Source organism: Indicator indicator, chromosome 36 (genome assembly GCF_027791375.1).
Source record: "Indicator indicator isolate 239-I01 chromosome 36, UM_Iind_1.1, whole genome shotgun sequence".
In the NCBI taxonomy this organism is placed as follows: domain Eukaryota; kingdom Metazoa; phylum Chordata; class Aves; order Piciformes; family Indicatoridae; genus Indicator; species Indicator indicator.
In genome coordinates, this window is record NC_072045.1 from 4,501,795 (window position 1) to 4,529,204 (window position 27,410).

The following is a 27,410-nucleotide window of genomic DNA, read 5'->3' on the forward strand; positions in this document are numbered from 1 at the left end:
TGTCACTCTGGAAGGTGGCAGCTCTGTTGTTTAGATAATTAGCTGTGCTGGAAATGAGCATGAGAAGCAAAGATAAAGCTTTTGCTGCTGCTTTTTTTTCCCACAGGGTGTGCACAGTTGTTTAATAATTTAGAGGAGAAGGAGGGTGTGAGCATGTTGAGACACTGTGGAGTCAATGCAGAAAGCCACAATGAGGATGCTGCTGAAGTGAGGAAGAGAGGAAATGGCCTGAAATGCTGCCAGGGGAGGTTTAGGTTGGAGATGAGGAAAAATTTCTTTGCTGCAAGAGTGGTCAGGGATTGGAACAGGCTGCCCAGGGAGGTGGTGGAGTCCCCATCCCTGGAGGTGTTCAAGAAAGGTGTGGCCATGGCACCTGGGGCTATGGTTTAGTGGCTCCCCTGTAGAAGAGGCCAACACCAGCCTCACTCCAACCTCCTTTTAGGTGGCTGTAGGGAGCAGTAAGGTCTCCTCTTCTTCAGGCTGAACAACCCCAGGTCCCTCAGCCTCAGGAAGCAATAATAATAATAATAGAACTGAAAACTGTAGATCCTTCCTGGGAGTGTGGAGCTTAGAGAAACTGCATCAAGAGCCTGTGGTGCCAGTGTCCAACTCCCTTCCCTTCTGCCCAAGCTGTAATGAAAAATGACAGCAGTTGGAGTCAACAATAACTGGAGAATGCTTCCCCAAACCACTCTCTTTCCTTTTCTTCAGGCCCTGCAGGAATCAGGTTTGCAGGCAGCCTGTCTAGCCAGCTGTGGAAAGAACAACAAATCTCCACAGCCCTATCAAAACTCAGGTCCCTGGAGAAGCAGAGCAGGAAGGACAAACAGGCCAGCAGAGCCTAAGCTGAATGCTGTCCATCACAAGCTCTCCTTCTCAGAAGCTCCCAGGGGTTTCCACTCCTGCAGCTTCCTGTTTTTGAGTGAATTCATGTGGATTTCTATCAGGGTCTGATCCAGGAGTAGTCATCTGCATAAGCAAAGAGAGGGCTGCTCTCAATCCCTTCAGCAGCTGCATCCAGTAGGAAATAATGGATTTTTTTTTTTTTTTCTGCTGTCCATGAGGTTGTCTGCAAGGGGCTTGGAGGGAAGCTCATAGCTGTTGATGCCTGTGTGCAGCATGGAGGTACACACCTGGGTGCCTGACTGTTCTGCACCATGAGGGCACTGGAACACTGCAACAGATTGCCCGGGGAGGTGGCTGAGGCCCCATCCTTGGAGATATTGAAGGTGAGGCTGGACAGGGTTCTGGGCAGCCTGATCTAGTGGAAGATGTCCCTGCTGACTCCAGGGGGGTTGGACTGGATGAGCTTTGGAGGTGTCTTCCAACCCAGCCCATTCTATGATTGTCTGACTGAGATCATCACTGCCCAGCTCCTACAAAGCACATCCTACACAGCTTGTAACAGCTGGGGCCCAGGTTTCCAGTGTGCCAAGGTAACAGCTTCTGCAAGTGACAGCTCACATTCATCTCCAAGCTGTGGAGCAGCCTCCACCTTCATGCTTAGCAGTAGCTCTGAAACCGAGAGAAGAGAGACAGAGAGGAGGAGGAGGAGGAGGAGGAGGAGAAGGACAAGGAAGCCTCACAAGGAAAGGTGGAGAAAAGACAAAGTGGAGAGTGGGAAGGAAAGAAGAGAGGAAGGGATGGCAGCATGGCAGCTCTGTCATTGTGGAGATGTGTGGATTTGTGCTGGGGCTTTTTAACATTCCCAGCACTTAAAATCACAGATCAAGAGCAGACAATCTCTGCTATGTGAAAGCTAAGGAAAGATTAAGGATGGAGTAAGTCCAACTGAGCAGGGAAGAGGAGGGGATGCTCCAAAAACTGCTTCAACATCTCAGCCTAAGCCTACAACTAATTACTGCTCCCCCAGCCTTCCTCATCCTGGGTACCCCTCGATGCTGCTTGCACAACCACCTAACAAAGCTACCATCAAGGTCCTCCTAGGTACAGCAGAAGAGAGGAGCAAAGCAGGCAGCAGTCTGGCTCTGGTGGGATGATTGGGGGGGTGGAGGGGAGATGCAGCTCTGCTGCTGTCAGCTGTCTCTCTGCCTGACATGTCTATGAGCTTGATACCAAAGACTCACAGAGAGAAGCCTGGTCCCTGAGGACACTCCCAGAGCTCAGCTCATCACTTCAGCAGCTTGCCTTGGGAGGAGAGCATCACAAAAGCACCAGGAGAATGCAGGGGATTTGAGAGGGCAGCAGCTGATCCCCTGCCCCTGCTTGTAGCTAAATTCAAGGGGTAGAGACTTGGAATATGACTGCAGGGAGGCCCTCCTCCCAAACTGTCACAGCCCCCAAGGAATCTCTGGGAATGAGTGTGAGGAGGAAGGCTCCCAGCCTGCTGGGATAACCACAGCTAGACTCAGGCATGTCACAAAGCACTGTTCCAGCTCCTGACAGATACAGCCCCCACGCACTGCTAGCAGAAGGTTAAATGCCATGCCAGGCAAGGCAGTTACACACAGATCTGAGTGCACCTACACAAATCTGTCAGGCATGAACATGAGCCAGCAGTGTGCCCAGGTGGCCAAGGAGGCCACCAGCATCCTGGCCTGGAATCAGCAATGGTGTGACCAGCAGGAGCAGGGAAGTGATGGTGCTCCTGTGTTGGGCACTGGTGAGGCTGCATCTCAAACACTGGGTTCAGTTTTGGGCCCCTCAATCCAAGAAGGACATTGAGGGGCTGGAGCATGTCCAGGGATATTTCCTGCTACAAGGAGAGGTCAAGGGCTCCTCTGGACTCAGTCCAACAGCTCTGTGTCCTTCTCATGATGGGGACACCAGAACTGGATGCAGTATTCAAGGTGCAGAGTAAAGGGGAGGAATCCCCTCTCTACTCTTGTGAGACCCCACCTCAAATCCATCACACCCTTGCTGCCAGGGTCACTTGCCAGGGTCCCTGTGGTTTGAGTAGAGAGCACCAAGCATCCTTGCCCTTAAAATGGGTGAGTTTTAGCAAGTAGCTTGGCTTAGTGTTTCACACAAAGACTTCACAGATCCCTGGGGTAATGACAGCAAACCCCTAGAGGCACCCACAGCAACAGCAGATTGCTCCCTCTCCCACATCGAGTTCAGGGAGCAGATTTCCAACAGATGACATGAAGGAGGCATCCCTGTAAACATCCTCTACAGTGGGGACAAGGGAAAAAAGAACCAGAACAAAATGGAGAGGGAAGCTGTTTTCTTGGAGGGTGGATGGAGCAAAGGACCTCTGGGAAGACAGAAGATGCCCACAAGAGGAGTCCTGCAGGAGAGGAGAGGCTGGCACTGCTACCAAGTGTGTGAGAGCCTAGGCAGATGCATGACCATCATAACCCTCTGTGAAGAAGGCTCTCTTGGGTGTCTGGATGAATGGTGCCACATTGCTGTGGTGTCTGACCTGTCCTAAGGGGTCCTGCTTTGCCAGGGGGTTGGGCTCTGGAGGTGCCTTCCAAGCCCTTACATTCTGTGATTCTGTGCTGCTCATAAACCCAGGGAAGGAGTTTTTATTGGAGAGGAGGGAAGACCATGGAGCCTTTAGATAATTCAGGTTGGAAGGAACCTCACCATCCCATCCCATCAAGCCTCCTAAAGTGGTCCAGTTTCAGCTCTGTTTCTTGCACAGCAAGTTTATGACTCTCTGGGGCAGCAACAGCAAACAGAGCTGAGATGTCAGAACACCCCAAGAAAAACCTTTGTGCCTTGACCACGCTTTTTTTTCTCACAGCCTTCCCACTCATCTGAAGGGGGCAGGAGGGGCTGGAGGGTCCCTTCTGCCCTGTGACACTGCCCATGGCAGGCAGGCATGGTCTTTACCTCGGAGGACAGTGAGCTTGGCATGGACGGTGACCTCCCCGTGAGGGTTCTGAGCAACGCACTCGTAAATGTTCTCATCCCGGGGAGTGCGCAGGGGCTGGATCCTCAGAACTGCTCCTGCACTTTCATCAAACTCAATTGTCTGCAGGAGGAAAGCAGAGACACACAGTTAGGCAGCAAACCTCCTCGGGTTGCCAACAGAAGGTTCCTTCCTGCTTCTAAAAGAGGCACCAACACGTACACAAGTGTGTTATACATCCCCCAGACACACCTCGGCACCTGCCAGGGATCTGTCCCATACCAACCCTGACTCTGACCACTCAGCCACCAAAACTGCTGTGTCCATCCCAAACTCTCTGAAAGGACCAGCCATGGTGGCAGTGTGTGCAGGTTGGGTGCTCAGAGCACAACTGTGATGAAGGAGGAGGAAACAATCCAAGCAAAAACAAAGTAGAAATGAACCCCTGGCTTGTTCCCCCATGCAGGGGCAGCTGACACCACAAAGCTCCTCTCAGCACACAGCTGCCTGGCAGGGCTGAATCCCACAGCAAATTCCACAGGATGACCTCCCAGTCCTTGTTCCTCCACTCTTGTTTCTATCTAAACAATGCCAATTGCTTGGATCTGGTTGCCAGCAACTGCAACGTTCACTCTGGGCTGTCCCAGGGTTGAAACTGTGAGCCATGGATGGGTATCAAAAGTGTGTTTAGGGAGCTGAAGCACCACCAGCTTAGTTGAACTTCTTAGGGAAGGAAAAGGCAGCTTTTTATTGTATCCCAGGAGAGGAAAAAACCCCAATAAAACAAAAGAAAACCTCCACTGAGGTAAGTGAGCCAAGTTCTCTCTTGCTTTGGAACAAACCCAGCTGCTGACATGGCCAAGAGCTTGCATTTCACTCCTGCTGCTGCTACAACTCCTCCCCTTCCAAACCTCCCTTTATTATCAGGTCTGAGAATGGCCAGAGCAGAGGACTGCTGCTTTGTGTCAGTCTCTCTCTCTCTTTCCAGACAGACTTCAAGGACATCTCTTACCTCAAACCTCTGCGAGTTCACTTTCTTCCCTTTCTTGTTCCAGGTGACCCTTGGCTTGGGGTCTCCAGTTGCTTGGCACACAAAGGAGGCCACCCCTCCTGACACACCAATTTGGTCCACAGGTTTTTTAATGAACACAGGGGGACCTTTAAGGGAGAGGAAAAAAAAAAATCATTATTGGCACAAAGGAAAAACAAACTCTAATAGACACTGCTTGTAATTAACAGCAGCATTATCACTGCTATTCTCGAACGATCCCAGATGAAATCAAATCTCTTGGCCTTTTAGGAACAAGCAATCTTAACTTCCACTCAACAGAGGAAGAAACTGCAGCACAAAATGAGAAAGGGCCTGATCCTGCAAAGAGATTTCAATGCAATGATGCTGCAAAGCCTCTGAGGAGTGGACTTTTAAACTGGTTCGCCCAGGGGAAATCAGCCTTGCAAAGTCCATCTAATGATCATCACCAAGAGCTGGTAAAGATGAAAACATCCTCTAGAGCCACTGAATTGCATCCCTCCACCCAGATCCTAGCAGATCTAGGAGTGGGGGAGATTTATAGGAAGAGGTAAAGCTGAAAACATCCTCTAGAGCCACTGAATTGCATCCACCCCAGATCCCAGCAGATCTAAGAGTGGAGGAGATTTTATAGGAAGAGGTAACTGAAAATATCCTCTAGAGCTACTGAACTGCATCCCTCCACCCAGATCCCAGCAGATCTGGGAGTGGGGGAGATTTTATAGGAAGAGGTAACTGAAAACATCCTCTAGAGCCACTGAATTGCATCCACCCCAGATCCCAGCAGACCTGGGAGCGGGGGAGATTTATAGGAAGAGCTAAAAGGTGGGAAAAGTTCCATGAAATAAACGGAGCAGGAAGACAGCATATAGAGATCTTGAGGATGATGGTGTGAAACAAGGTGATGCCAGTGGCTTTAGGATGTGTAAGCTCCTCAGCACCTTTCCTTTCAGCTGCAAATCTTTCCTCTGGCCCTCACAGGTACACTTGCACAGCAACAGGTGGTAGGACACAGCCCAGCACAGGAAAGTTGTGATCCTTTCAAAACAACCCAGTTGGCATGACCTAAGAGTGTGGCAACCAGGTCTGCAGCCTGCTCCTGCAGTTCAGTTCCCCTTCCCCTCTTCCCACCATGAGACATCTTGAGAACCACCTGGAATTCACACTGCTGAAGGAAGGAGCTGAAAGCTCCTCAAAGCCCTCTCATAAGAACACACTCAGGGCCTGGGGCTGCATTTTAGCCAAAGGACTCAAATGAGCAACTCTTGAGCATGCAGCACCTCTCCCTCACCTCCTGCCACTGATTTCCACCTATGTCTGATTGCCTTCAAGAGCATCTCTGCAAGAAGAGGACTCTGAGATGTGCTTTCTGACCAGGGAAGGTGTCAAAGGCTTTCTCATGAGGGCAAGATGAGGCCAGGAGTGTTTGTGCAGAGCCCACACTGGCTCTGTCCTCAGGGAATCCTCCTTCCATGCTCTAACCTGTTTTCCCTGCAGAGTTTCCTCTCATCTAGTTAGTTTACAATTTATTGGAATATTTAAATCACAAGGCCACAGCTGTGTTCAAATAAAATCACTCAGATCATAAAGTCGCCGTCTGTTGTTCTTGAGCAGAGCAGCCACATGACTGCAGTGTGAGCATTTGGATGTACAGAAGATGGAAACAGCCTAGCAAAGAGCTGTACAAGAGGGCAAATGGGAGCCAGAGAGAATTTTCCAGGGTTGGAAGGCAAAAGGAAGCATTTTCCCCTTCCCTGCTCGGTGTGGCCAGCAGTATATAAATAAAAGCCATTGAGGGGCTGGAGCAGGTCCAGAGGAGGGCAACCAAGCTGGGGAAGGGTCTGGAGAACAGGGCTGGGGAGGAGCAGCTGAGGGAGCTGGGGGTGTTCAGGCTAGAGAAAAAGAGGCTGAGGGGAGAACTTTTGGCTCTCTACAACTCCCTGAAAAGAGGTTAGAGCCAGGTGGGGTCTGGTCTCTTCTCCCCAGAGTCAGGTGATAGGAGGAAATGGCCTCAAGCTGCCCCAGAGGAGGTTTACGTTGGACATTAGAAGAAACTTCTTCACTGAAAGGGTTCTCAACCACTGCCACAGGCTGCCCAGGGAGGTGGTGGAATCCCCATCCCTGGAGGTGTTTCAAAGCTGGGGAGCTGTGGTGCTGAGGGCCATGGTTTAGCCCCAACCTTGGCAGAGTTAGAGACTGGTTGGACACAATGATCTTGAAGGTCTTTACCCAGTGAAACAATTCTGTGCTTCTGTGCAAAGCCACTGAGCAAGCTCATGTGATGCAATCAAGCATTTGTTTCCATGCTGGAGGTAAACACAATTTGCAGGAGCTGTTTATGTCCCACCCGGTGCTGTGTGTACAAAGCAGCAGATTTATAAATACCCAAATCTATATTTAGAGGTCAGGGTCTTTGCAATGTTACAGCTAAAGGTTATCAAGCAAGTCCCACTGGAGGTACAGGCACTGGGGGATCTGTCTTCCATCTGAGAAAGGCAGAAATCCAAACCTTGCTTCAGGCTAAACTCTGAAATGCTCACTCTGCCTGCAACCTGACTTCCTGCCTCTCTCTCCTCTTCAGTTCAGTTATCTGAAGAGTTTGCAGAAGTCAATTCTGAAGGTACAGCCAAAACCATCCAGGGCTTTTAAGATCACTTTATTGATGCAAGTTGATTTCCTAAAATAAAAGCCTCTAATAACCCTTAATGTCACATGGACATTGAAATGGGTACAAGCAATGCCACGGGAGCACAGCTGAGGAGGAAAACAAGGCTCTATTTTTGTCCTGAAGACAGGAATGGTGCTCAAAAAATCCCAACCAACCAACAGACCCATGGTGAACCTGGAGCCATTGCTCAGAATCCCTTTTTGGGGGACTTCTGTTGACTCAGTGTGTGTGAGAAGGGGGGAAGCTGAGCTGCTGTGTGAACGCTGCAGCGTCAAGCTGCCTACACCAAACTCCCTCTTAGACAGGGAGAGACAAAGGGAAAGAAAGCAAACAAAAATAACCCCTCCAAAAAACCTACTGCATTTTGCTGCTCACTTGGAAAAAGCACTGACAATCAAAGCTGAATCTGAGTTGTCAAGTTGCTCAAGCCTCCAAGCTCCAGACTTTGATTCTTCTCCCCTTACCCCTGCCAAATCACCACCCATTGCATCCTCCACCTCTGCACCCCCAGTCAAGCCTCTGAGCTCCAGACTTTGATTCTTCTCCCCTCCCCTTACCCCTGCCACATCACCACCCATTGCACCCTCCACCTCTGCACCCCCAGTCAGGCCTCCAAGCTCCAGACTTTGATTCTTCTCCCCTTACCCCTGCCAAATCACCACCCATTGCACCCTCCACCTCTGCACCCCCAGTCAAGCCTCTGAGCTCCAGACTTTGATTCTTCTCCCCTCCCCTTACCCCTGCCAAATCACCACCCATTGCACCTTCCAACTCTGCACCCCCAGTCACTGCAGCCCACACCCCTGGCAGAACATCTCTCTTCCCTCTGGAGAGAGGAGAAAAGCAGGCAAGGTGCTGATGATACAAAGCTGAAACAAATTCCTGCCTGCTGCGTAGGACTCTCACAGCTCCGCCATGCCAGGTCCAGCTTGAAGGGAAACAAGCAGTTGGAATTCTCTGCAAATCACACTGAAAGGCTCCAAAAAGTAGGAGAAGGTGCTGTGGGAAAGGGAAAACACTTATCAGCCCACTCAGAGGGGCTGAAGAGTTTCCCCTCATACCTCATAGGCTGCAGGATCTCAGTTAGAAAGAAAGAAAAGAGCAGAGCCTGGCATTTTCCAGACGACAGACTTGCAGTCCAGGAGATTTTATAGCACTTCACCAGTCCTCCCTCACAGAGAGCTGAGAACAAGTCAGTCCTGGAAACACTTCAGTTTGAGATCCACCTCGGCCCAGTGGTCACAAGAGATTTTTTTCTTTTTCCCCTTTCTCTGCTTGCAAAGCAGCAGAATTTGGTGAGTTTTGTTTTGTTTTGTTTTTTTCAGTATCAAGACAGGAATGGAAAAACCTGGAGCTTAAAAAGGTTTTTCCTACTATGAAAGGCTTCCTGCAGTGTCTGGGTCCCCAGAGAGAAGGTTGAAAAGAGTGGATGACTGCTGTGTACCTGTGATTCCTCTCTACAGCTTAATGGAAAGCCATCAAGCCAAAGTGAACCTTTCACTCCTGCCCACCGCCTCCACACTTCCCAGCAGCAACAGCCAGGGCAAGCCACACGCTGGAGAGCTGCCACAGAGCACAAGGAGAGACACAGATCCACCAGCAGCACACACACTGCCTGCCCTCTGCCCTGCCACCCCTCCCAGCACCTCTGCTCCTGGCTCTGTGTCCCCAGCCAGGGGACAGCCAGGGCACCATGTGCTGAGCCCTGAGAAGACAGCCTCCAGTTGGAGGCCTAGGGGAACAGGGGGGGTGCTGGTGTCTGCTCAGAAGGGATGTGGTGCATGTTTGATGCTGGGACATTGTGAATCTGAAGGGGGCTACAAGAAAGCTGGGGAGGGACTGTTTAGGGTGTCAGGGAGGGAGAGGACTGGGGGGAATGGATCCAAACTAGAGGAGGGGAGATTTACATTAGATGTCAGGAAGTTCATCCCCATGAGGGTGGTGAGACACTGGAACAGGTTGCCCAGGGAGGTGGTAGAAGCCTCATCCATGGAGGTTTTTAAGGCCAAATTGGATGTGGCTCTGAGCAACCTGATCTAGTGGAAAGTGTCCCTGCCCATGGCAGGGGGGATGGAACTGCCTGAGCCTTGAGGGCCCTTCCAGCCCTGACAATACTGTGATTCGGTGAATTCTGATGCTGTGAGGTGACAAGGATGGGGTCTCCTCCTCATCCCCAGGGCACAAGCACTAGAGGAGAACTGTGTGACATCAAACCATATGCAAGGATTACACAGCACAGCAGCTTTCCTTCCAGAAGAGGACAAATGCTGCTGCCTCACCTCTCCTTCCTCCCTCCTTTCACGTGGCACCAAAGCAGAAAAACTTCTTCAAACACAGTCATGTAACAAAAAAAACCAACAACCCAACATCTCCCAGCTAATCATGCTCAGATGACAAACCAGTCTGAAAAGCTGAAAGATGTAAGAGTGGGGAAAAGGAGGGAACATGTCACCCTTTAAACCCAACTGTCCCCCAGGAGCTGCTGCCATGGTGAATAGAGGGTGATGGACGAGCAGCCAGGGAGACAGCCTGGCCACCATATGCCTGTCTGAAACATCAAAAGCCAAAGACAGAGAAGGCCTGGAGAACCCAGAGGTGCTTTGAGGGCTGGGAAAGAGGCAAGAGCACAAATGGACAACGGATCTGAGCTGACAGCAGGGTGGGGGGAAGGAAAAGCACAGCTATGAACTTGCACTGTGGAGCCTCCTTCCTCGCTTCCCCTGCGCCTGCTTTCCAGTTGGAGACGTCCCTCCAGCCAGCACTGCAGGTGGGTTTATGGAGGGACAAGGAGCTTGGGGATGCACTTAACCTTGCAGAACACACCAGAGGGTAGGAGCAGCTTTCTCTACACTACCTCACTACGCTCCAGCCACAAAATGGGAGAGACAGCCTGAAAGGCTGAGGGCAAAACTTGCACCGGCTCAGCTCAGGCAGCCGAATGAAGCTGTGGGGGTGCAGAGGGCTGTGAAAAACCAGCATGGCAGCTGCCAGCCCACTTCCCAGCCCACTTCCCAGCCCACTTCCCAGCCCACTTCCCAGCCCTCCTGGTAGTTTCATGGAAAAGGGCAGAAGATGGTCCCTGCTCACACTGCTGGATGATCTGCCCCAGCTTTGGGAGAGAATGGGCAGTGTGTGTACAAGGACCAGAGGAGATGGCTTCAAGCCCTGCCAGGTGAGGTTCAGGATGGATGTTAGGAAGTACTTCTGTGCTGGAAGGGCTCTCAAACATTGGAATGGGCTGCCCAAGGTAGTGGTGGAGTCACCATCCATGGGGGTGTTTAAGCAGCTTGTGGACCTGGCACTTGGGGACATGGTTTAGTGTTGACCCTTCAGTGTGGGGTTGAGGGTTGGACTGGATGAGCTTTGAGGTCTCCTCCAACCAGAGGTACTCCGTGATTCTGTGCAGTTGCCCCTCTGCCCCACAAGCTCTTCCTGGGGGAGGGGGCTGCAGAGAAGCACCTCCACACCTCTGCTTCCCCCTGACCCCTCCCCATCTCTCTCCTCTCATCTCCAGCTCCACAGCCGAGACCTGGTGCTGATTTTAGATGGCAAAATTCATCTCTGTGCTTAACACCCCCTGCTCTGCAGCCCCCTCCTGCCACCTCCAGGAAAGCACCTCGACAAAAGACCACAAATAAAGACAAACCACTTCATTCATTCCCCTGGCCCCGGCGCAGGGAGCAGCGTCAGCCTGGCTGAAAGGGCTCCTCGCCCACAGCAGCAGCAGCAGCAGCAGCAACCCAGGGAGACAAAAGAGGAGGCAGCTACAAAATGCCTATTTTAAAAGCTTTTGCTTCCATTTCTGGTGGCCCCCAGTGCCTGCTGGCAGCGCTCTGGTGGAAGCCCACGCGCCGGACCCGCGGCGCCGGCACACCAAGGGCTGGGTTTCAGCTTCTCCTTGCTTGGAGAACAAACTCTCCTCACTATGAGATATACCTGAGAGGCACCACAGAGGCTGCAGCAAAAGCAAGAGCACAGCAGGCAGGCCATTTCCTCACTGTTTGCCTCCCTAAATGCATCCAGCAGCTTTCCTTTTGCCCACCGCTCCTGCCTGACCTTCAACAAACAGCCCCCGTGGTGCTGAGCCCAATTCCCTGCAGAGCTGCCCTCCCAGAGAGGCTCAGGGCATGGCAGCCAGTGACAACCTTTATCCAAGCTCCAAAACACCAACAGATCGAAATCCAACCTTTCTGTGCACACCAGAGAACCACAGAATGCACTGAGTTGGAAGGGACCTTTTAAAGGTCATCCAGCCCAACCCCCCTGCATCAGCAGGGACATCCCCAGCCAGAGCAGGTTGTCCAGAGCCTCATCAAGCCTGACCCTGAAGGTGTCCAGGGATGAGATCTCCATCACCTCCCTGGGCAACCTGTTCCAGTAAAGAACTTCCTCATGTCCAACCGAAATCATTGTCCCTTGTCCTGTGTAAATAGTCCCTCCCCAGTTTTCTTGTAGCCCTCTTCAGGTACTGGAAGGCAGCTCTAAGGTGTCCCTAGAGCCTTCTCTTCTCCAGGCTGAACAACCCCAACTCTCTCAGCCTGTCCCTACAGGAGAGGTGCTCCAACCCTCTGCCTGATTCTGTGGCCCTCCTCTGGACCCACTCCAGCAGGTCCCTGTCCTTGTGTCGAGGATCCCAGCGCTGGACACAGTGCTGCAGGTGAGGTCTCACCAGAGCAGAGTGACAGAATCACCTCTCCCAATCTGCTGGCCATGCTTCTTTTGATGCAGCCCTGACCTTCTGCCTGCCAGTGCCCACTGGTGCTCATGTCCACCAGCAGCCCCGAGTCCTTCTCTGCAGGGCTGCTTTCAATCTCATCACCCCCAGCCTGTATTGATAATGAAGACTGTCCCGACCCAGGTGCAGGACCTTGCACTTGGTCTTCTTGAACCTCAGGAGGTTTCCCTGGGACTATTTCTCCAGCTTGCCCAGCTCCCTCTGGGTGACCCCCATGGCACACCAACATATCCAGACCCACAGAGATGGAGCTCTGCCTTCACAAACACAGGTAAAAGCTGAGACCATGAAGCCATCCACGGTCAGTGTTGTTTTGCTGTTGGTGTTTAGCAGACCCCAATCTGCTCTTCCAGGCTCCAGATCATTCCCATGCTCAGGATGCAGATTCCCAGCTCTGAGGCAGACTGGGCTGACCTTGGGCACTCAGCCTTCCCCACACCTCAGTCTGCCACACGCAGAGAGGAGGTGACAACCCTCATCTCTCACACCTGCCTGCTGCCTGCCTCAGTCTAGACACTCCAAGCAGATTGGAGCACAGGATGGGCTGAACAGATCTGCTCAGCACTCAACACCTTAGGGGGTGTTGCACACAGCTTCAGCCTCTACACACAGGAACAGAAACAAACCCAAATCACCACCAAAAAAACGCTAGAGACACAACTCAGAGACCTTCCCCTACCTCTGCTGCTTGGGGGGAGAGAAGATAAAGCACAAAAGCCAGACAGAGGCTTTGTGATCTCCCAGCAATCAGATCAGATGGAATGGGGACAGCAGGGCCTTGAGCAGCCTGGTCTAGGGGCAGGGTGTCCCTGCCCATGGTGGGGAGGTTGGATCTTTAAGGTCCTTTCCAGCCTAAACCATTCTGTGATCTCTCTTCATTACTTCCCCACCCCTTGCTAACATCAAGAGCAACCAGGCAGGAATCTGATGGTCTTCTCACTTCTCCCCTCTTCTCTTCCTCTTCCCTCCTCTCCCCTCCCTTTGGTTTTTGGGCTAAAACGTTCTGCTGATCTAGTGAAACTCCATCTCCATGCTCCACAGCTGCTGACAGGCTCACAAGTGGAGAAGGAACACCAGGCAGTCCCTCAGCCATGGTCCTGGCTGGGGGTGCTATCATCACCCCTCCTAAGAGCCTCTCCAGGAACATGATCCCCAGGCCCAGCCATGCAGGAAATGTTTGGCTGCTGCTTTAGGAAAGGTGCTTTGCACACCTGTGCTGCTGTGGTCTGCATGCATGCAGCAGATGCACAACTGCATTGGAGGAGTGGAGATGGGGATGGCACTGCTGAGAGCTGGGAGGCACGGCCAGAAGAGGAGAGGAGCAGCTTTGTCACACCAGTGAATCCAGGAGCTCAAGAGAGGAGCAGAGGGTAGGAAGACTGGGAAAAATCAGTGGGGAAAAGAAGAGACCAAGAGGGAAAATGCCAAGAGAAGTGGAGCAAGATGGATAGGAGGGAGATGCTCAGAGCCAGAGCAAGGAAGTGAAGATTGGATAGAAGAGACAAACCACAGAGCAGATGAAAACAGGAGAGAGCAGCCAAATTTGAGACAGATGGAGAGTGGGGAGCAGGGCTGGGATGTTTGGAATGGGTGAGTACTGCAAAGCAGTGGTGTTAGGGAGCGGGGGAGCCTGCAAGAGGGATAGAGGCAGGAAAGCTGCCTCCAGCTCCTCCATTTGACTCCAGGAGAGAGGTGAGAGCTGCAAACTGGGAGCAGGACAGATGCAGATCTCTATGGATTGAACCCCCCTCCTTGGACAGGTCCTCCAGAGCCCCTGGTCCCCTTGAAATCCAGACTCTCCTGACATATTCCCACTTTCCTTTTTTTTTTTCTTTCCCCAGGGGCTGTTTCCTCAGTGCCTCACAAACAAAATTAAAACGGGAGTTTTCTGACAGAACAAACAAACGGGGAGTGAATTATATTCCATTTCCCTGTCAATAACTTCTCCCCAACCCAGTCCTCTTATCATCATAAAAAGTCCATTAGGCAGTAATTGGGGAGGCAGGAGAAGGTAGGGCTGGTCCATGAAACAGAAGCAGGCTTGCTCCCCAACTGGCCTTTTCTGGGAAGGCAGACAGGATAATTATAGGTTCAGACAGAGACTTCCTCTTACTGTCAGCAGCTCTTGGCTCCCTTCAGGGAGATGGGACTGGCAAGGTTGGGGAAAGGAGGGTGAAAAAAAGATCTGAGGACAGGTTTTTAGGAGTGAAATGCTTCCACCTCGCTGCTTGCCTGCTGCTGATCCTCCAAAGCCCTTCCCTGACTCGGGAAAAGCTGGGCAGGTGAACTGCAGGCTTCTCCCTGCTGGACACCAGGGAATGTCACTTGAAGGACCACTGCCTCTCCTTTCTTGCAAGGTCCCAGTGAAAGAAGGACAACAGTGAAGGAAGGAAAGAAGGACAACAGTGAAGGAGGGAAAGAACAACAGTGAAGGAGGGAAAGAAGGACAACAGTGAAGGAAGGAAAGGACAACAGTGAAGGAGGGAAAGAAGGACAACAGTGAAGGAAGGAAAGGACAACAGTGAAGGAAGGAAAGAAGGACAACAGTGAAGGAAGGAAAGAAGGACAACAGTGAAGGAAGGAAAGGACAACAGTGAAGGAGGGAAAGAAGGACAACAGTGAAGGAAGGAAAGGACAACAGTGAAGGAAAGAAAGAAGGACCACAGTGAAGGAAGGAAAGGACAACAGTGAAGGAAGGAAAGAAGGACCACAGTGAAGGAAGGAAAGGACAACAGTGAAGGAAGGAAAGAAGGACCACAGTGAAGGAAGGAAAGGACAACAGTGAAGGAAGGAAAGAAGGACCACAGTGAAGGAAGGAAAGGACAACAGTGAAGGAAGGAAAGGACAACAGTGAAGGAAGGAAAGAAGGACAACAGTGAAGAAAGGGAAGAAGGACCACAGTGAAGGAAGGAAAGAAGGACAACAGTGAAGGAAGGAAAGAAGGACCACAGTGAAGAAAGGAAAGAAGGATGAGAGTGAAGGAAAGAAGAACAGTGAAGGAAGGAAAGAAGGACAACAGTGAAGAAAGGGAAGAAGGACAACAGTGAAGGAAGCACAGGGTTTAACACAAGCAGAAAATGGGTAAGAAAGATGAAGGACTCATTTCATCCACCTTTCCTACACTGGTTGGCCAACAACCCCAACACTTGCTCCTCCTGCTGCCTGCCTGTGCTGCCAGCTCCCACCTTACTCCTCAGCCAGCACGAAGCAGCAGACCCTTCCTAGCCAGCACCATGCCAAGATGTTCTTGCCATGAGGCTTGGAATTTTGAGGATCTGGCACATCCAGAGAGCCTCCAGGCTCCTATTTGCATTGCACTCAGATACAGACCCCCAGGAAGTGGAGGTAAGAGCCTGCAGCAGTGGAGGCAGGATGAGGCTGAGGCTACCAAAGCTCTATTCCTAGTTCTGACAGCCAAGGTGAGAAAAACCACATTACCCTGCCTGCTGGAGGGGAAGCAGAATCCTTCCTTCTGGTCTATTTATACTGCTGGTTCTCTGGGCTGCATGGAACTGTGCCTTATCACATGGGAACAGCAGCTAGCATGTAGTCAATCAGGCTCAGCAGGACTTCTCCAGGCTGCCATCGCCCAGTGGTAGGCATGGAAAGGATCAACCTTCCCCCATGGGACAAAAGGGATCTGGCACTGCCACAGCTCAACCCCAGGCAAGGAAAGGCTTCTTGCAGCTGTGCTTTGTGCAGGTGTATAGGGCACACAGTCATGAGATGCACCTACAGGATACAAACTGCTCTAGAGGACAGGACAGAGAGAGCTGTCCCTGTTCTACAGGGAGTGGGATGGGATTCTGGACCAGTTTTTTCCTTCCCTCCCTTTCCCAGACAGGAAAACTTGTATCTGAAGTGCACACCCCAGGAACCTGTGAGAGCTGTGGTGTGGTGGAAGCCTGGAGCACCATGTGGGCTTTAGTTTAATGAATGAGAAATAAGAGATTAACATTGGGGTGGAGGAAGTTATATTCTGGCAGTAAAGGGCAGCAAACATGACAGGCAGCTGCTGTCCAGCATCAGACCAGGACTTTGCACAATGCAAGAAAGGATGAGAAAGAGGCAGCACATGGAGTCTGTACATGAGGGACTGTGATCTGTGAGTTGGCTTCTCAAAGCATTCTGTGGCCTCACTCCACAAATATCCTCCCCTGTGCTTCAGTCTCCTCAGCTCCCTCTCTAACCAGCTCAGCAGGAAAGGACTCCAGGGGTCCTCACAGCTTCTCTCTCTGCCTACTGCCTGCACCCAGCACAGAGCAGCTGCAGTCTCCCTCCCTGGCACAAATCAAACTGAGGGGCAAAGAAGCAAGCAGGTGGACCTCTGGCCAGGACTCACCTGCATCTTCTGACTCTACAGCACAATGCCAGGAAGAAAGTTGCTCCTTGTGCCCAGCAAGAGCTGAAGCAGACAAGTGAGGATGTCAGGGAAGGTGGCAGCCCTGGGATCAGCTGCTGAAGGGCCAGCAAGCACAGCAGCACATGCAAGGCAGCAGGCCAGGACCCTGGAGCTACACAAGTCCTTTCAATCAACTCTAACAACATCTCAATCCATACTTGTCCACAAGTCCTATAACAAGGCATAACAACCCAGAGCAGAGCAACAGCAGGGAACCCAAGGAGCTATCCTGGCAACTTAATGAGGGCCCCTTGTCCATCAATGCCATGACAGCAACCCCAGATTGTTTGCAATCAGAAGCTCAAGGCAGAGAGCTCTGCCTCCCCTTGCCATGTTGACAGGACAGCTTCCACTCCAGTGTGTCATTGATATTGGCATCCTGGAGAAGCTCAACTCAGCCCCTGCCTAGAAAAGACACAGCTAGGAAGGGCTCAGCTCTCTACCAACTTCCACTGCTCTGCTTGAGTCACTGAAGGATCAGAGTCTATGGGGGATACCAGAACATGAAAAACCAGCTCCTACGGGACAAGCCTGAAAGGAGAAAGCTTAATGAGCAAGGATCCCAGCTCCCAGGAGGGGGATGCCAACTTAATACAGCCCAGCAGAGGTCCTGAGCCACGGAAAAGTGACAGCAAAGTCAGCAGCAGTGAGGAAAACAAACTGCTACAAGCTTCTGCAGCTCATGGTCTTTCAGAGGCAGAGCAGTGCTGGGAGCCCCAAGGATGTGATCAGGGAGATCAGTTCAGATCCTTGGCTTGGAGATGACACAGGCAGCATGTGACACACACAGCCAGGTCCCCTGCCTGGCACTGCCTGCCAAGGGGCTGCAGCACGACCACAGGAGCATGATCCCCACTGAGGTTTGCCAGCTTAAGACATGCACCAGGATCTTCTGGGGCTGAAAGGCACAGCAGATAAATCAAACAGCATCTGGGGACACTCTGCTCTTTCACTCCTGCAAATAAAAGCTGCATTACTTCCACATACTAACTCTTGTCTGCTCCTTTACTTCAGGCAAGAGAGGAAGCCTCCTGGTCTGCAGGAGGTGGGACAGGTACAATTCCCAGAGCACAGAATCCAGGGCATTTTCAAAAGCTTGCTCATTAGAGCCCAACCTCTGCTAAGAGAAGCTGGAGGAGGGGAGATTAAGACTGGAGATTAGGAAGAAATTCTTGACAGTGAGAGTGGTGAGACACTGGAACAGGTAGCCCAGGGAGGTTGTGGATGCCTCCTGCCTGGAGGTGTTCAAGACCAGGCTGGATGAGGTCTGGGCTGGTGGGAGGTGTCCTGCCCATGGCAGGGGGTTGGAGCTGGATGATCTTGAAGGTCCCTTCCAACCCAATCTTGAAATACCTTACCCTGGGGCTTAGCAGTGGATTGTCAGCTTGTGCTGCTCCTCAGCATTGGGACTGGGATGTCAAAGGAGCTCAAGATGGGAGATCTTGAAAACAAGAACCCAAAGCCTACTGAAGCCACGACTAAGGGATGAACATCATCCTTAACAATCATGAACTTTGACTCCTACCACAAGAGCCATTACAATCCCTGTCCCTGACCCACAGCCCTCATCATTCAGATTTCTAGTGGGCACATCAACACAAAAGGAGGAGGAAAAAAATAATGGAAGAAGCCAGCAACAGTGCTGAGAAGTGACAGCAGGAACCTAAAAAGATCAGCTTTGAGTGACCAGAGATTCACTGAGGCATTAAAAGAGAGCAACACACGAGTGAGTGAGGAATGGAAACGTGGAAAAGCAGCAGCAAGGAGCCCTTGATTCTTCTAGAAGGCAGCAGTGGAGGAATGTGAGCTTTTGTTTTAGTAGGACATGTCTGTGTTTAACACTGGCCAAGGGATGGCTGTCCCAGAAGGCTGTAAGGCAGCCCCTCCAGGCAGCAGGGCAGAAGATGCCTTCACCTTCCAGGAGAAGGCAGTCCCTCAAGTGGCAGCTACTGGAATGAACCATAATTAGCAGATCCTGTAAGTAAAGGAGAGCATCACAGCATTCATAAAACAACCACACAGGAAGCCCTCAAAACCAAACAGATCCTGCCCACAGAGATGGACAAAGAGAAGCAAGAGCTGAAGGACCTTCCTGGCTCACAGGAGAGCTCATCTCAAGGTCATCTTTAATTGTTGAACTGGGAAAAAAAAAAGCAAAAAGCCTTACACCATCATCTTTTGAGACATTCCAGTCAATCAAAGGTTGGTAAGGATTGGTGTTAACAGCACACTCAGGCTCACTGCTGAGTAGATCCATGAGTTCTACCAGAGGTGAGGGAAGGAAGAGGCCACAGCCAAATTAATTTGACTTTATTAATTAAAAGCAAACCACCAAGTTTCATCCCCACCCCACCCTCCTTTCGAGGTTGTCTGAGAGTAGAGGGGGAAAAAAAAGGGGGGGGGGGGGGAGAGCTGTGCTCATTAATTATGCAGAAAATGCAAAACTATCATCCTCTGAATGAGTTTAAAATAAGGAGAAACCCTTTCAGAATGGGGAGAAATTACTCCCCAAGGCAGCTGAAATTTCTCTTGCAACTTCAAAGGACAATAAATTATTCAAACTGCTCGCACCACTCCGTGCTCCCTCTCCCTCTCTCCCCTTCTCAATTTTATGCTCCTGAGTCAATTAATGGTTTGGAGGACTCGGAAACTTTGTGGAATGCTAAACCAGTTGCAGCTCTTTCTATTTATTGCTTCCCCTCCTCCCCCCCCCCCTTTTTTTTTTTTTTTTCCCAAGCTCTGCTTTTCCTCTTGGCCTCAAAAGGCACCAGGAATGATTCTGTGCATTACAGATAGAATCACAGAATCATTAAGGTGGGAAAAAAACCTCATCAAGTCCAACTGTCAACCCAACACTACCATGGCCACTAAACCACGTCCTGAAACTGGTTTGAAACAACAATGCTTCATGTCTACAACAAGCAAGATCACAGAATGGCTCAGGCTGGAAAGGACCTCAGAGATCATCTACCCCAACACCAGCAGGGACACCTCTCAACTAGACTCAGCTGCTCAAGGCCTCACCCAACCTGGCCTTGAACACCCCCAGGGAGGAGGCATCCACAGCCTCTCTGGATAACCTATTCCAGAGTCTCACTACTGGAATTTCTTCCTAAGCTCCAGGCCAATCCTGCTCTCCCTCAGCTTCAAACCACTCTCCCTTGTCCTGTCTCTGGACACCTGTCAGGAAAAGTCTCTCTGCAGCCTTCCTGTAGGATCCCTTCAGCTGTTGGAAGGCAGCTCCAAGGTCCCCCTGGAGTCTTTTCTTCTCCAGGCTGAACACCCCCAGCTCCCTGAGTCTGTCCTCATAGCAGAGGTGCTCCAGCCCTTGGATCATCTTTGTGGCCTCCTCTGGGCTCACTCCAACAGCTCTGGGACCTTATGCTGGGGACACCAGAACTGGACACACACTAAAAACTCTCTCTGCAAAGACCCTGCGAGCAGAGGTCAATCCACACCAGACTCCTTCAGGTCAACTGGTTAAAATCATTCATTGCCATATCCCCTTCCAGAGTCTTAGCATTTACAATGCTGTGTGCTGGCAATCTGCAGGTCTAGGTTAGCTGTGATCTCTTCCACAGTCATGCTGTCATCTGCTGTGCCCTTGGATGGAACAGGAGGCTCCTCTGCCAAACCTTAACAGGACTGCTTAGTGTGTCCAGCATGAGAACCCCAACCCAAGACTGAGGCTAATTACAGCAGGCAACAAGATGGCAAGAGAAGTCCTTGCTCAAAGAAGCAAACCCAGGCAAGCCAGGGGAGGGAAGGAGGGTGGAGAAGGTGCAGTCCCAGCGAGAGGACACTCCTGGCTCCCAGTCCCCAGCCCACAGCCCTTCTGCTGCTGAGCTGCACCACATGCAGCAGATGGCACAAAACGTGACTGTTTTCATGAACTTTAAAAATATTAGAGGCAGCTGCAGTGCAGGGAACATCACAGCTTTCTAAGGTGGGAACTGGGACCAATTATGTTGCAAGAGAACATCCTTGACTGGAGGGGAAGAGTGGCATAGAGTAAAGAAAAGTGTTCTGTGGAGATTGTGTCTCACAGGCCAGCTCCAGCCCAGATTCCATCCCACGCACGCCGAGCGACGACATTCCTCTGGTTGGGTGTCCTTGAAAAGCACTCTGCTTGCCTTCTAAGAATAATATTGGGCTTTCCAGGCCACAAAAAGGGTGGGAATGCCCTCACAGATTTCCCCTTCGTGACCCAGGAGATTCTTATCTAGTTGGGCTGGAAAAGACACAACCACGGAGACCTTTGCCGGAGAGATGAAAAGCTGCTGTGACCCAGGGTCTTGGTGAGATAGCAGAAAGGTCCCATCCTTCCTGGCAGCTTGTGTCTGGCTGGAAAGGACACCCACATGGGGAAGTGACAAAGAAAGAGGCATTGGCTTTGTGGCAAAGCCTGAGAGCAGAGTCAGAAGGCCTGCTTTTGGCCTCCAGGTCTGATGATGCCATGCATTTTTCTCCATCACAAGCACTCTGCAGATGACATTTGCACACAAGCTGCTTGTTTACACAACAAGCAGATGTTCTTTTCCCCTAACTGAGCCATCTAATGAAGCTGAGCAGCAAGAACCTCTGGTTGGGAACAGATCCTTTACCAGGAGACACCCATGACTAAGTCCCAAGCACCCGGAGCTGCTGCTGTCCCCAGGTGCTCCTCAGCAGAGATTAATCGAATGAGCACTGGCAGTGTGGGGCACAGCTGAGACCAGGGAGGTGACAGCCCCTTCTGCCCTCAAGGAACCTCTTTCTAAAGATGATTTATTTCCTCTCCAGGTCTCCTAGAAGACACTAAGTTTCCAATTTGATTTGTCTAAAAGAAAAGGGGAAAAAAAAAAAAAGAATGAAAAAGACCACACACAAAAGAATAAAATAGAATGGGGGGAAGGAAAAAATTCACTGGATGCAGGCAGGCAAGGTTTAATTTAATCAGGCACTTAAACAAGGTGACACAGAAGCTTAATTTGGTGTCCTTGAGTGGGACAACAACCAGTCTAGACCCCTCAGCAACCGCAGGCTGGATCACAGCTGGCAGACAGAGGAGGCAGCAAAGGGAAGGGCACACCAGAAACAAGGGCAGCAAGGTGGCTCCTTGTCTGTGACTGCTGCGTGGGGAACACAAGCAGCAAGTGGATCCAGGGGAGGGAAGCAGGAATCTGCCCTCTGGAGGAGGCAATTCAGGTGCTGCCTCCTCCTGCACACCCTCAGCCTCCACTCACTGACTGAACAATGTGCAACACCAAGCAGGAACTCCACCACCTTCCAGCTGACCACACAACCTCCTATATGGCCCCACCTTAATCTCTGCCAGCCCTCAGCCCCTGCCCACCGAGGAGAAAAAGCCTTTCTGCAGCATGCCTGCAGCTCCTCATCCCCAGCAGGTGCACTGTCATGGACCAGAGCTGCTTGTGGGGCAGTTCAGCCCCCACCACACTTCAACATCTTCCTTCTCTCAGGACAGAGCTGCTGCACTGTCACAAAGAAGTCTGAAACACTTAAAAATGGAGCAGCTTTCTCCCACAGTGGAGATTCACTTCCCACTGATGGCATCTGAACATGTCTGTCAAGTCCTGTGCTGGAGCCATCTCTCTTTTTACTACCATCTCTCTGACAACTGCTGTCTTGGCCAAGAGCAGATCCAAGCCAGGACCTCCAGAGCTAAGAGCTGTGAGCTCTGCTGTAGAAGCTAATCCTCCCAGGATAAGAGCCCAGGAGAGACCATCCAGAGGAGGAGACTCAGGTACACCTGGAAGTAGCTGTGCCTGGATCTCAGCAAGAGCAGCCATGAGCCAGCCACCAGCTCCCACACCTCACAGCGTGGAGCAGGAACCTTCCACAAACCTTTTCTCACCGCAGCAGCTCCTGAAGCGCAGCTCTGCTTTGCCAGCCTGAACATGGACCTCCACCAGCTCCTCTCCCAACCCACCACACACCTTTGCCCTCCTCTCTGTGAGCCCCTCACACCTGGTGCAGCCCTTGCTGCCATCTGCTGCCAACCTCCATGGATGCTCTGCAACTCATGAAGGGTGAGAGCCCTCCCCACACGCATGAGGCTGGCATGAAGCAGTTGTGTCCTGCACAGGAATGCTGGAGCAAGGGCCATGGAGAAGGAGGGGAGCCATGCATCATAAAAGGGGCTTTATTTCTTCTATTTTGTCCATTGCAATTTAGATTTAATTATTTATGGTAATTCTTCAGAGTGTGCTAGGGAGGGTTCTCCAACATGATTTAGGAAGGGAAGGAAATCTAAGCCATCAGTAATGCTCACTGCTGCATCTGTTATTAAATCTTTGCTGGGGTGGAGAGAGCCACATGCCAGCCTCCTGTGTATGCAAAGCACCAATTAGCAAAGCACTATGGTAAAATGCTAAAGGTTTAATCAATGGGGGAAAAAAAAAATCCACTTGAAAGCAGCCAGCATGCTGCTCTCAGTTACCAAAATGAGCACTTTTCTGTCCAGCAAGGAGCTGCTTTATCTGCAACTGAGGAGCACTTAGAGTGGGAAGTGTTGTTGCTTCAGGTAGCACAGCAGGGCAGGAGTAGCTGACCATGCCCTGAGCCCCAGAGGCAGCACAGGCAGGACACATCTTGTCCAGCTACAGCCAGAGATGGGACTCCTCGTTGTGCATGCACAAAATGAGGAGTTTTAATGTGCTTGCTGCAGAGGTCTTATGGCTGGAGCTGGATGTGTGACCAGCTTTGGTTCTGTGTCCAGGCACATCAGGGATTTGGGAAGCTATTCCCCTGCTCAGAGCCATACCCAGACCTCATCTCTCTGGGCTGTCTGATTTTCTCTCAGCTGGAAGGGGCACGAGACCTGCCCTCTTGTGCTGTGCAGCACACAGGGGCACAGCTCTTGGGGGAGGCTTCCCCTAAGCCACTGCAGTAAGGGCAATGAACACTACTGCCACGACCAGCTGAGTCCTTGACAAAATGATAGCAACTTCCATGTAACCAGAGGTGAAAACAATCCTGGAGTTAGCATTTCCCAGATCTGTGGCTGCCCTTGGCCATACAGAAGAAACAAAGGAAGTGCCCACGTGCAAGAGAAGCAGAAGAGGAGAGAGGTCTGCCTCATACCTTGCCATTATTATCCTCTTCAGCTTCACAAGGAAGAGCAGCAGGCAGAAAGCAGTGTGGTGCTTTGGGTTTTTAATTTAAACAACAGTTTCCTTTAAATAGAATGTTCCTGCTGTAGAAAGATTCCAATCACTGCCTGAGATCAATTAGCCTAGGAAACAAGGCAAGGATTTTAATGGCCCTTTGATTGCAGAGGCCACAGCTCCTCCAGAGCTGCACTGGAAGAGGTAAGTTCAAGCTCTCAGGCCCACGCTCTGCTGCAAGAGGAGCTGCTGCTCTGCCCAGCTGGGAGCGTGGTGACCTCCAAGAGCCAACGTCCTAGGGGGGCTTTCCTACCTGTGGTGTGGGCTTCCCAGCCTGGCACCACTCGCCTAGGGGGCTGCAGGGCCTTGGCAGCCCCTCTGGTGAATTGGGGCAGGAAATGGGGTCAGCAGGCGCCAGGCAAATGGAAGCTGGCCAAGGGATTACGTGAGAGGCAGAGGGACAGAGCCCAGGGCCATCTGATGGGAGATGTTTGTCAGAACAGAGTGACAGCTCCTCACACAGCCCCTGCAGTTGTGACACACAAAGCTGTTTGCTGTTGGCATGCCTCAGTGGGGAGCACTGCAGACCAGCTCGGATCCTGCTGACTCGCCAGGCTGAATGCAGAAGCCCCTCCAAAGAAAGGAGACATCAGCCAGGCAGAGAGCAACAGCCACAGGAAAATTCCAGCTGGGACCTAATGGGCATCAGCCCCAAGGGCAGACAGGTCAGGGAGATGTAGACTTGCTCTACAGGTTATGAGAAGAGGTAATGCCTGGCCCAGCATCATCGACAAGAGAAGCAGGTAGGAGCAGCCCTGCCTTGGATCTGTGAGCAGCAAGAAGAGAAGCACAAAACCTCCCAGTTCAGGATCCAAGGACACTGCAGAACTACAGGAGAAAGAAACTTGGCTGCTAGCAGCAAGGTGCCTGCAAAGGAGTGACAGATTTCAGCAGGGCTTGGGCCACACAATTGGTATCTTCTCTGTCTGATCAGCTGAAGCCCTTCCTGAGGGCACACTTCCACCACTTCCTCTTCATGACAGCCAAGGGTGGGGTCACCCAGCTCTGCTGCAATCTCAGAGCAAATCTTGTCCCCCAGGGACAGGCAAGATCCTGGGTCCTTCCCAGGAAAACCAAACCCCCAGAAAACCTGAAGCCAGGCAGCCATGATTTGGAGAAGCCTCCATGCTGCAGAGTGCCCACCCCCAGCAGGGAGCACCCACAGCTTGGTGGAGACTTGAGGAGAAAGAAGGAGCCCAGTTTTCAGAGGCACTCAGACATCACAGCAGATGAATCAGGGCTCTGCTCACACAGGGGCTCCTGCACACACAGGAACCCTCCATCTGTGCCTACAAAGCTGCATTGCTTGCTTTGAAAACAAGAGGACAAAGGGATTTGGCCAGCAAACCAGTGGCAAGAATGGCACCCTGGAGCCCTGACACTGGATTTGCCACTGCAAGCATCCCCTGCCCTCCTGCCTCTGCTGCACAAAGAGCCAGCAGTGGAGATTTCTGCTTGCAGTCTCCTGCTTTTACAGCAGTCCAGGTAGCCAGCAGCTTGCCTACCAATTTCACAAGCCCAGAAGGCCTCCCTGAGCCCAGCAGCCAGCTTCAACCATCCACCCTGGGTGCTTATAAAGAACCCACGAGAGCAGTCACTGCAACATCCAAGCAGGACCCTGGAGGAACACTTGGGCAAAAGTCTCACACCAGGTCCCTCGCTGCCAAACACCACACTGCTCCTGCTGCTCAAGGCAGGCAGCAGCTCAAAGTGAAGCTGGGACACACCTCCACAAACACCACCAGCACCATCTGAGGTGAGGCTCACTGACCCACAGCTACACACCAAAACAGTGGTTCTACAGTGAACCTTCTGCAGCCCAGCTCACTTCTCAGGACCGTTAAATGAGAAAGAACAAAAGCAGACGTTCTCCTCCTGCACAGGAACATTCCCCCATGCAAGGAGAGGCTGAGCTTGAACAGAACAAAACCCAGGAGTGAAGCGAGGGCAAATCTATCCTCCCTCACCTAGTGCAGAGAGGAGAGAAAGCACCATTGAAAGCAAATCCCCCAGCACCCAGAGGTTGAGGATCTGTTCAATCCCTGCTGACCACATCATCTTAATAACCCCTGATAACGAAGCGATTACCTTAAAAGCTGTCAAGGGCTATGCTGACCAGAGCAGCCCTCACCAGCTTCAAGCAGCTTTGCTGGGGTGGGAAAAAAAAGTCATAATTCAATCAGCTTGGAAAAGTCTATTCCCCACTGATCCCCAGTGATCAGCCTTCATGTTGAAGGAACATTACATTCAAGTCGCTGAAGATTTCACTTCTGCTCTAGTTTGGGGCTTTTTTTGTGTGGTTTTTTTTTTTTTTCCTCTTTTCATTTTTTAAAGCAAGGATTGAAAGGCAGCAAAGATAAAAACTGTGTTAAACTGGAACTGGTTCACTTGGGGGCTGGAGAAACATAATACCCTTTCTTCAGATGCTGTTTTGAATCCAGCCCCAGCAAGGAACATGACAGCGGTCACTAGTGTCTGACAGATGCCTGAAAGGCAAGAGCAGGAGAGGACAATATGGGCAAGCTGGGTGGGGAGGGGGCCAGCAGAAGGGGGAGGATGGCTCCAGAAAGAGCTGTCAAGCACTTCCCTCCCCTTCTCTCCACCTCTCTGGTAGCCTTGAGGGCAACCTGGGATTCAAAGCCAGCTGTGAGGACCTGGCAGCTTCTGTGTCCCTCTAAGGCAGGACTGGGAACAACCCAAAGGCACTGGTGGAAAGCTGAAGATGTTGGAAAATGAAAATAGACAATCAGGTACTGAGCACTTCAATGCTAAAAAAGGAGAGGAGGGTACTTGGCTGGCTTTAGGAACTAAAGCCTTCTCCTGCTGTTCTTCTCCAAGGGAGGTGAAGCATGGATAGAACAAGGGGCAACAGCACAACCTGCAACCCAAGAGGTTTCACTTGAACTTAAGGAGGAACTTCCTTGGTGTGAGGGTGGCAGAGCCCTGCAGCAGGCTGCCCAGAGAGGCTGTGGAGTCTCCTTCTCTGCAGAGCTTCCAAACCCACCTGGATGTGTTCCAGTGTGTCCTGATCTAGGTGAACCAGCATTAGCAGGGGGGGTTGATTCCCTTCCAATCCTATCATTCTATGGGAGGGAAAAAAGGAGCAGGGAACAGCAGGGACTTACTTTCAGCTACACAGCCTATGAGCAGCATGGAGAGGAGGTTCACGAGGGAGAGCAGCGAAGACATCCCCGGGCTGGGAAGGATCCTCATCCTCTGCAGTGGCCTTCAGCCCCAGCCGGGAAGGCTCCGGCTCAGCAGCACTCACGGCGTCACCCCAGCGTTGTCAGCACCTGCAGAGGCACAGAGGGCAGAGCGCTCAGGGAGAGACAGGAGGGCACCACATGGCAGGGGACAGAGTGGCAGCAGAGTCCCCACAAAGCCATTGCTGTGCACAGTCCCTGCACGTGTGGGGGAGGCAGGGAGCAGGCAGCCCTTCGCCTTGATGCCACCGAGGACTTGCCCAGCTCCATCAGCAAGCAGTGGTGGGGGGGACAGGGCCAGGCTGCTCCCTGCCTCGGCAGCTGAGGGTGGATTTCCCTGCACACACTCACAGCAAGGGAGGGAAGGGAGCAAAGCAGGGGAG

At 51.7% G+C, this 27,410-nt stretch overlaps 1 protein-coding gene across 1 annotated transcript in view; it reads right to left on the reverse strand.

Moving 5' to 3' along the window:
* PTPRS (protein tyrosine phosphatase receptor type S) overlaps window positions 1-27,076 on the reverse strand; it is a 124,161-nt gene extending 97,085 nt beyond the window's left edge. Inside the window, exons 1-3 of the mRNA XM_054396087.1 lie at window positions 26,950-27,076; window positions 4,833-4,978; window positions 3,802-3,943 (exon numbers count right to left, since the gene is read on the reverse strand). Coding sequence (XP_054252062.1) covers window positions 3,802-3,943; window positions 4,833-4,978; window positions 26,950-27,037 — 376 coding nt within the window. The 5' untranslated portion in view covers window positions 27,038-27,076. The remainder of the gene's footprint in view (window positions 1-3,801; window positions 3,944-4,832; window positions 4,979-26,949) is intronic.
* Window positions 27,077-27,410: the final 334 nt, after the last annotated feature.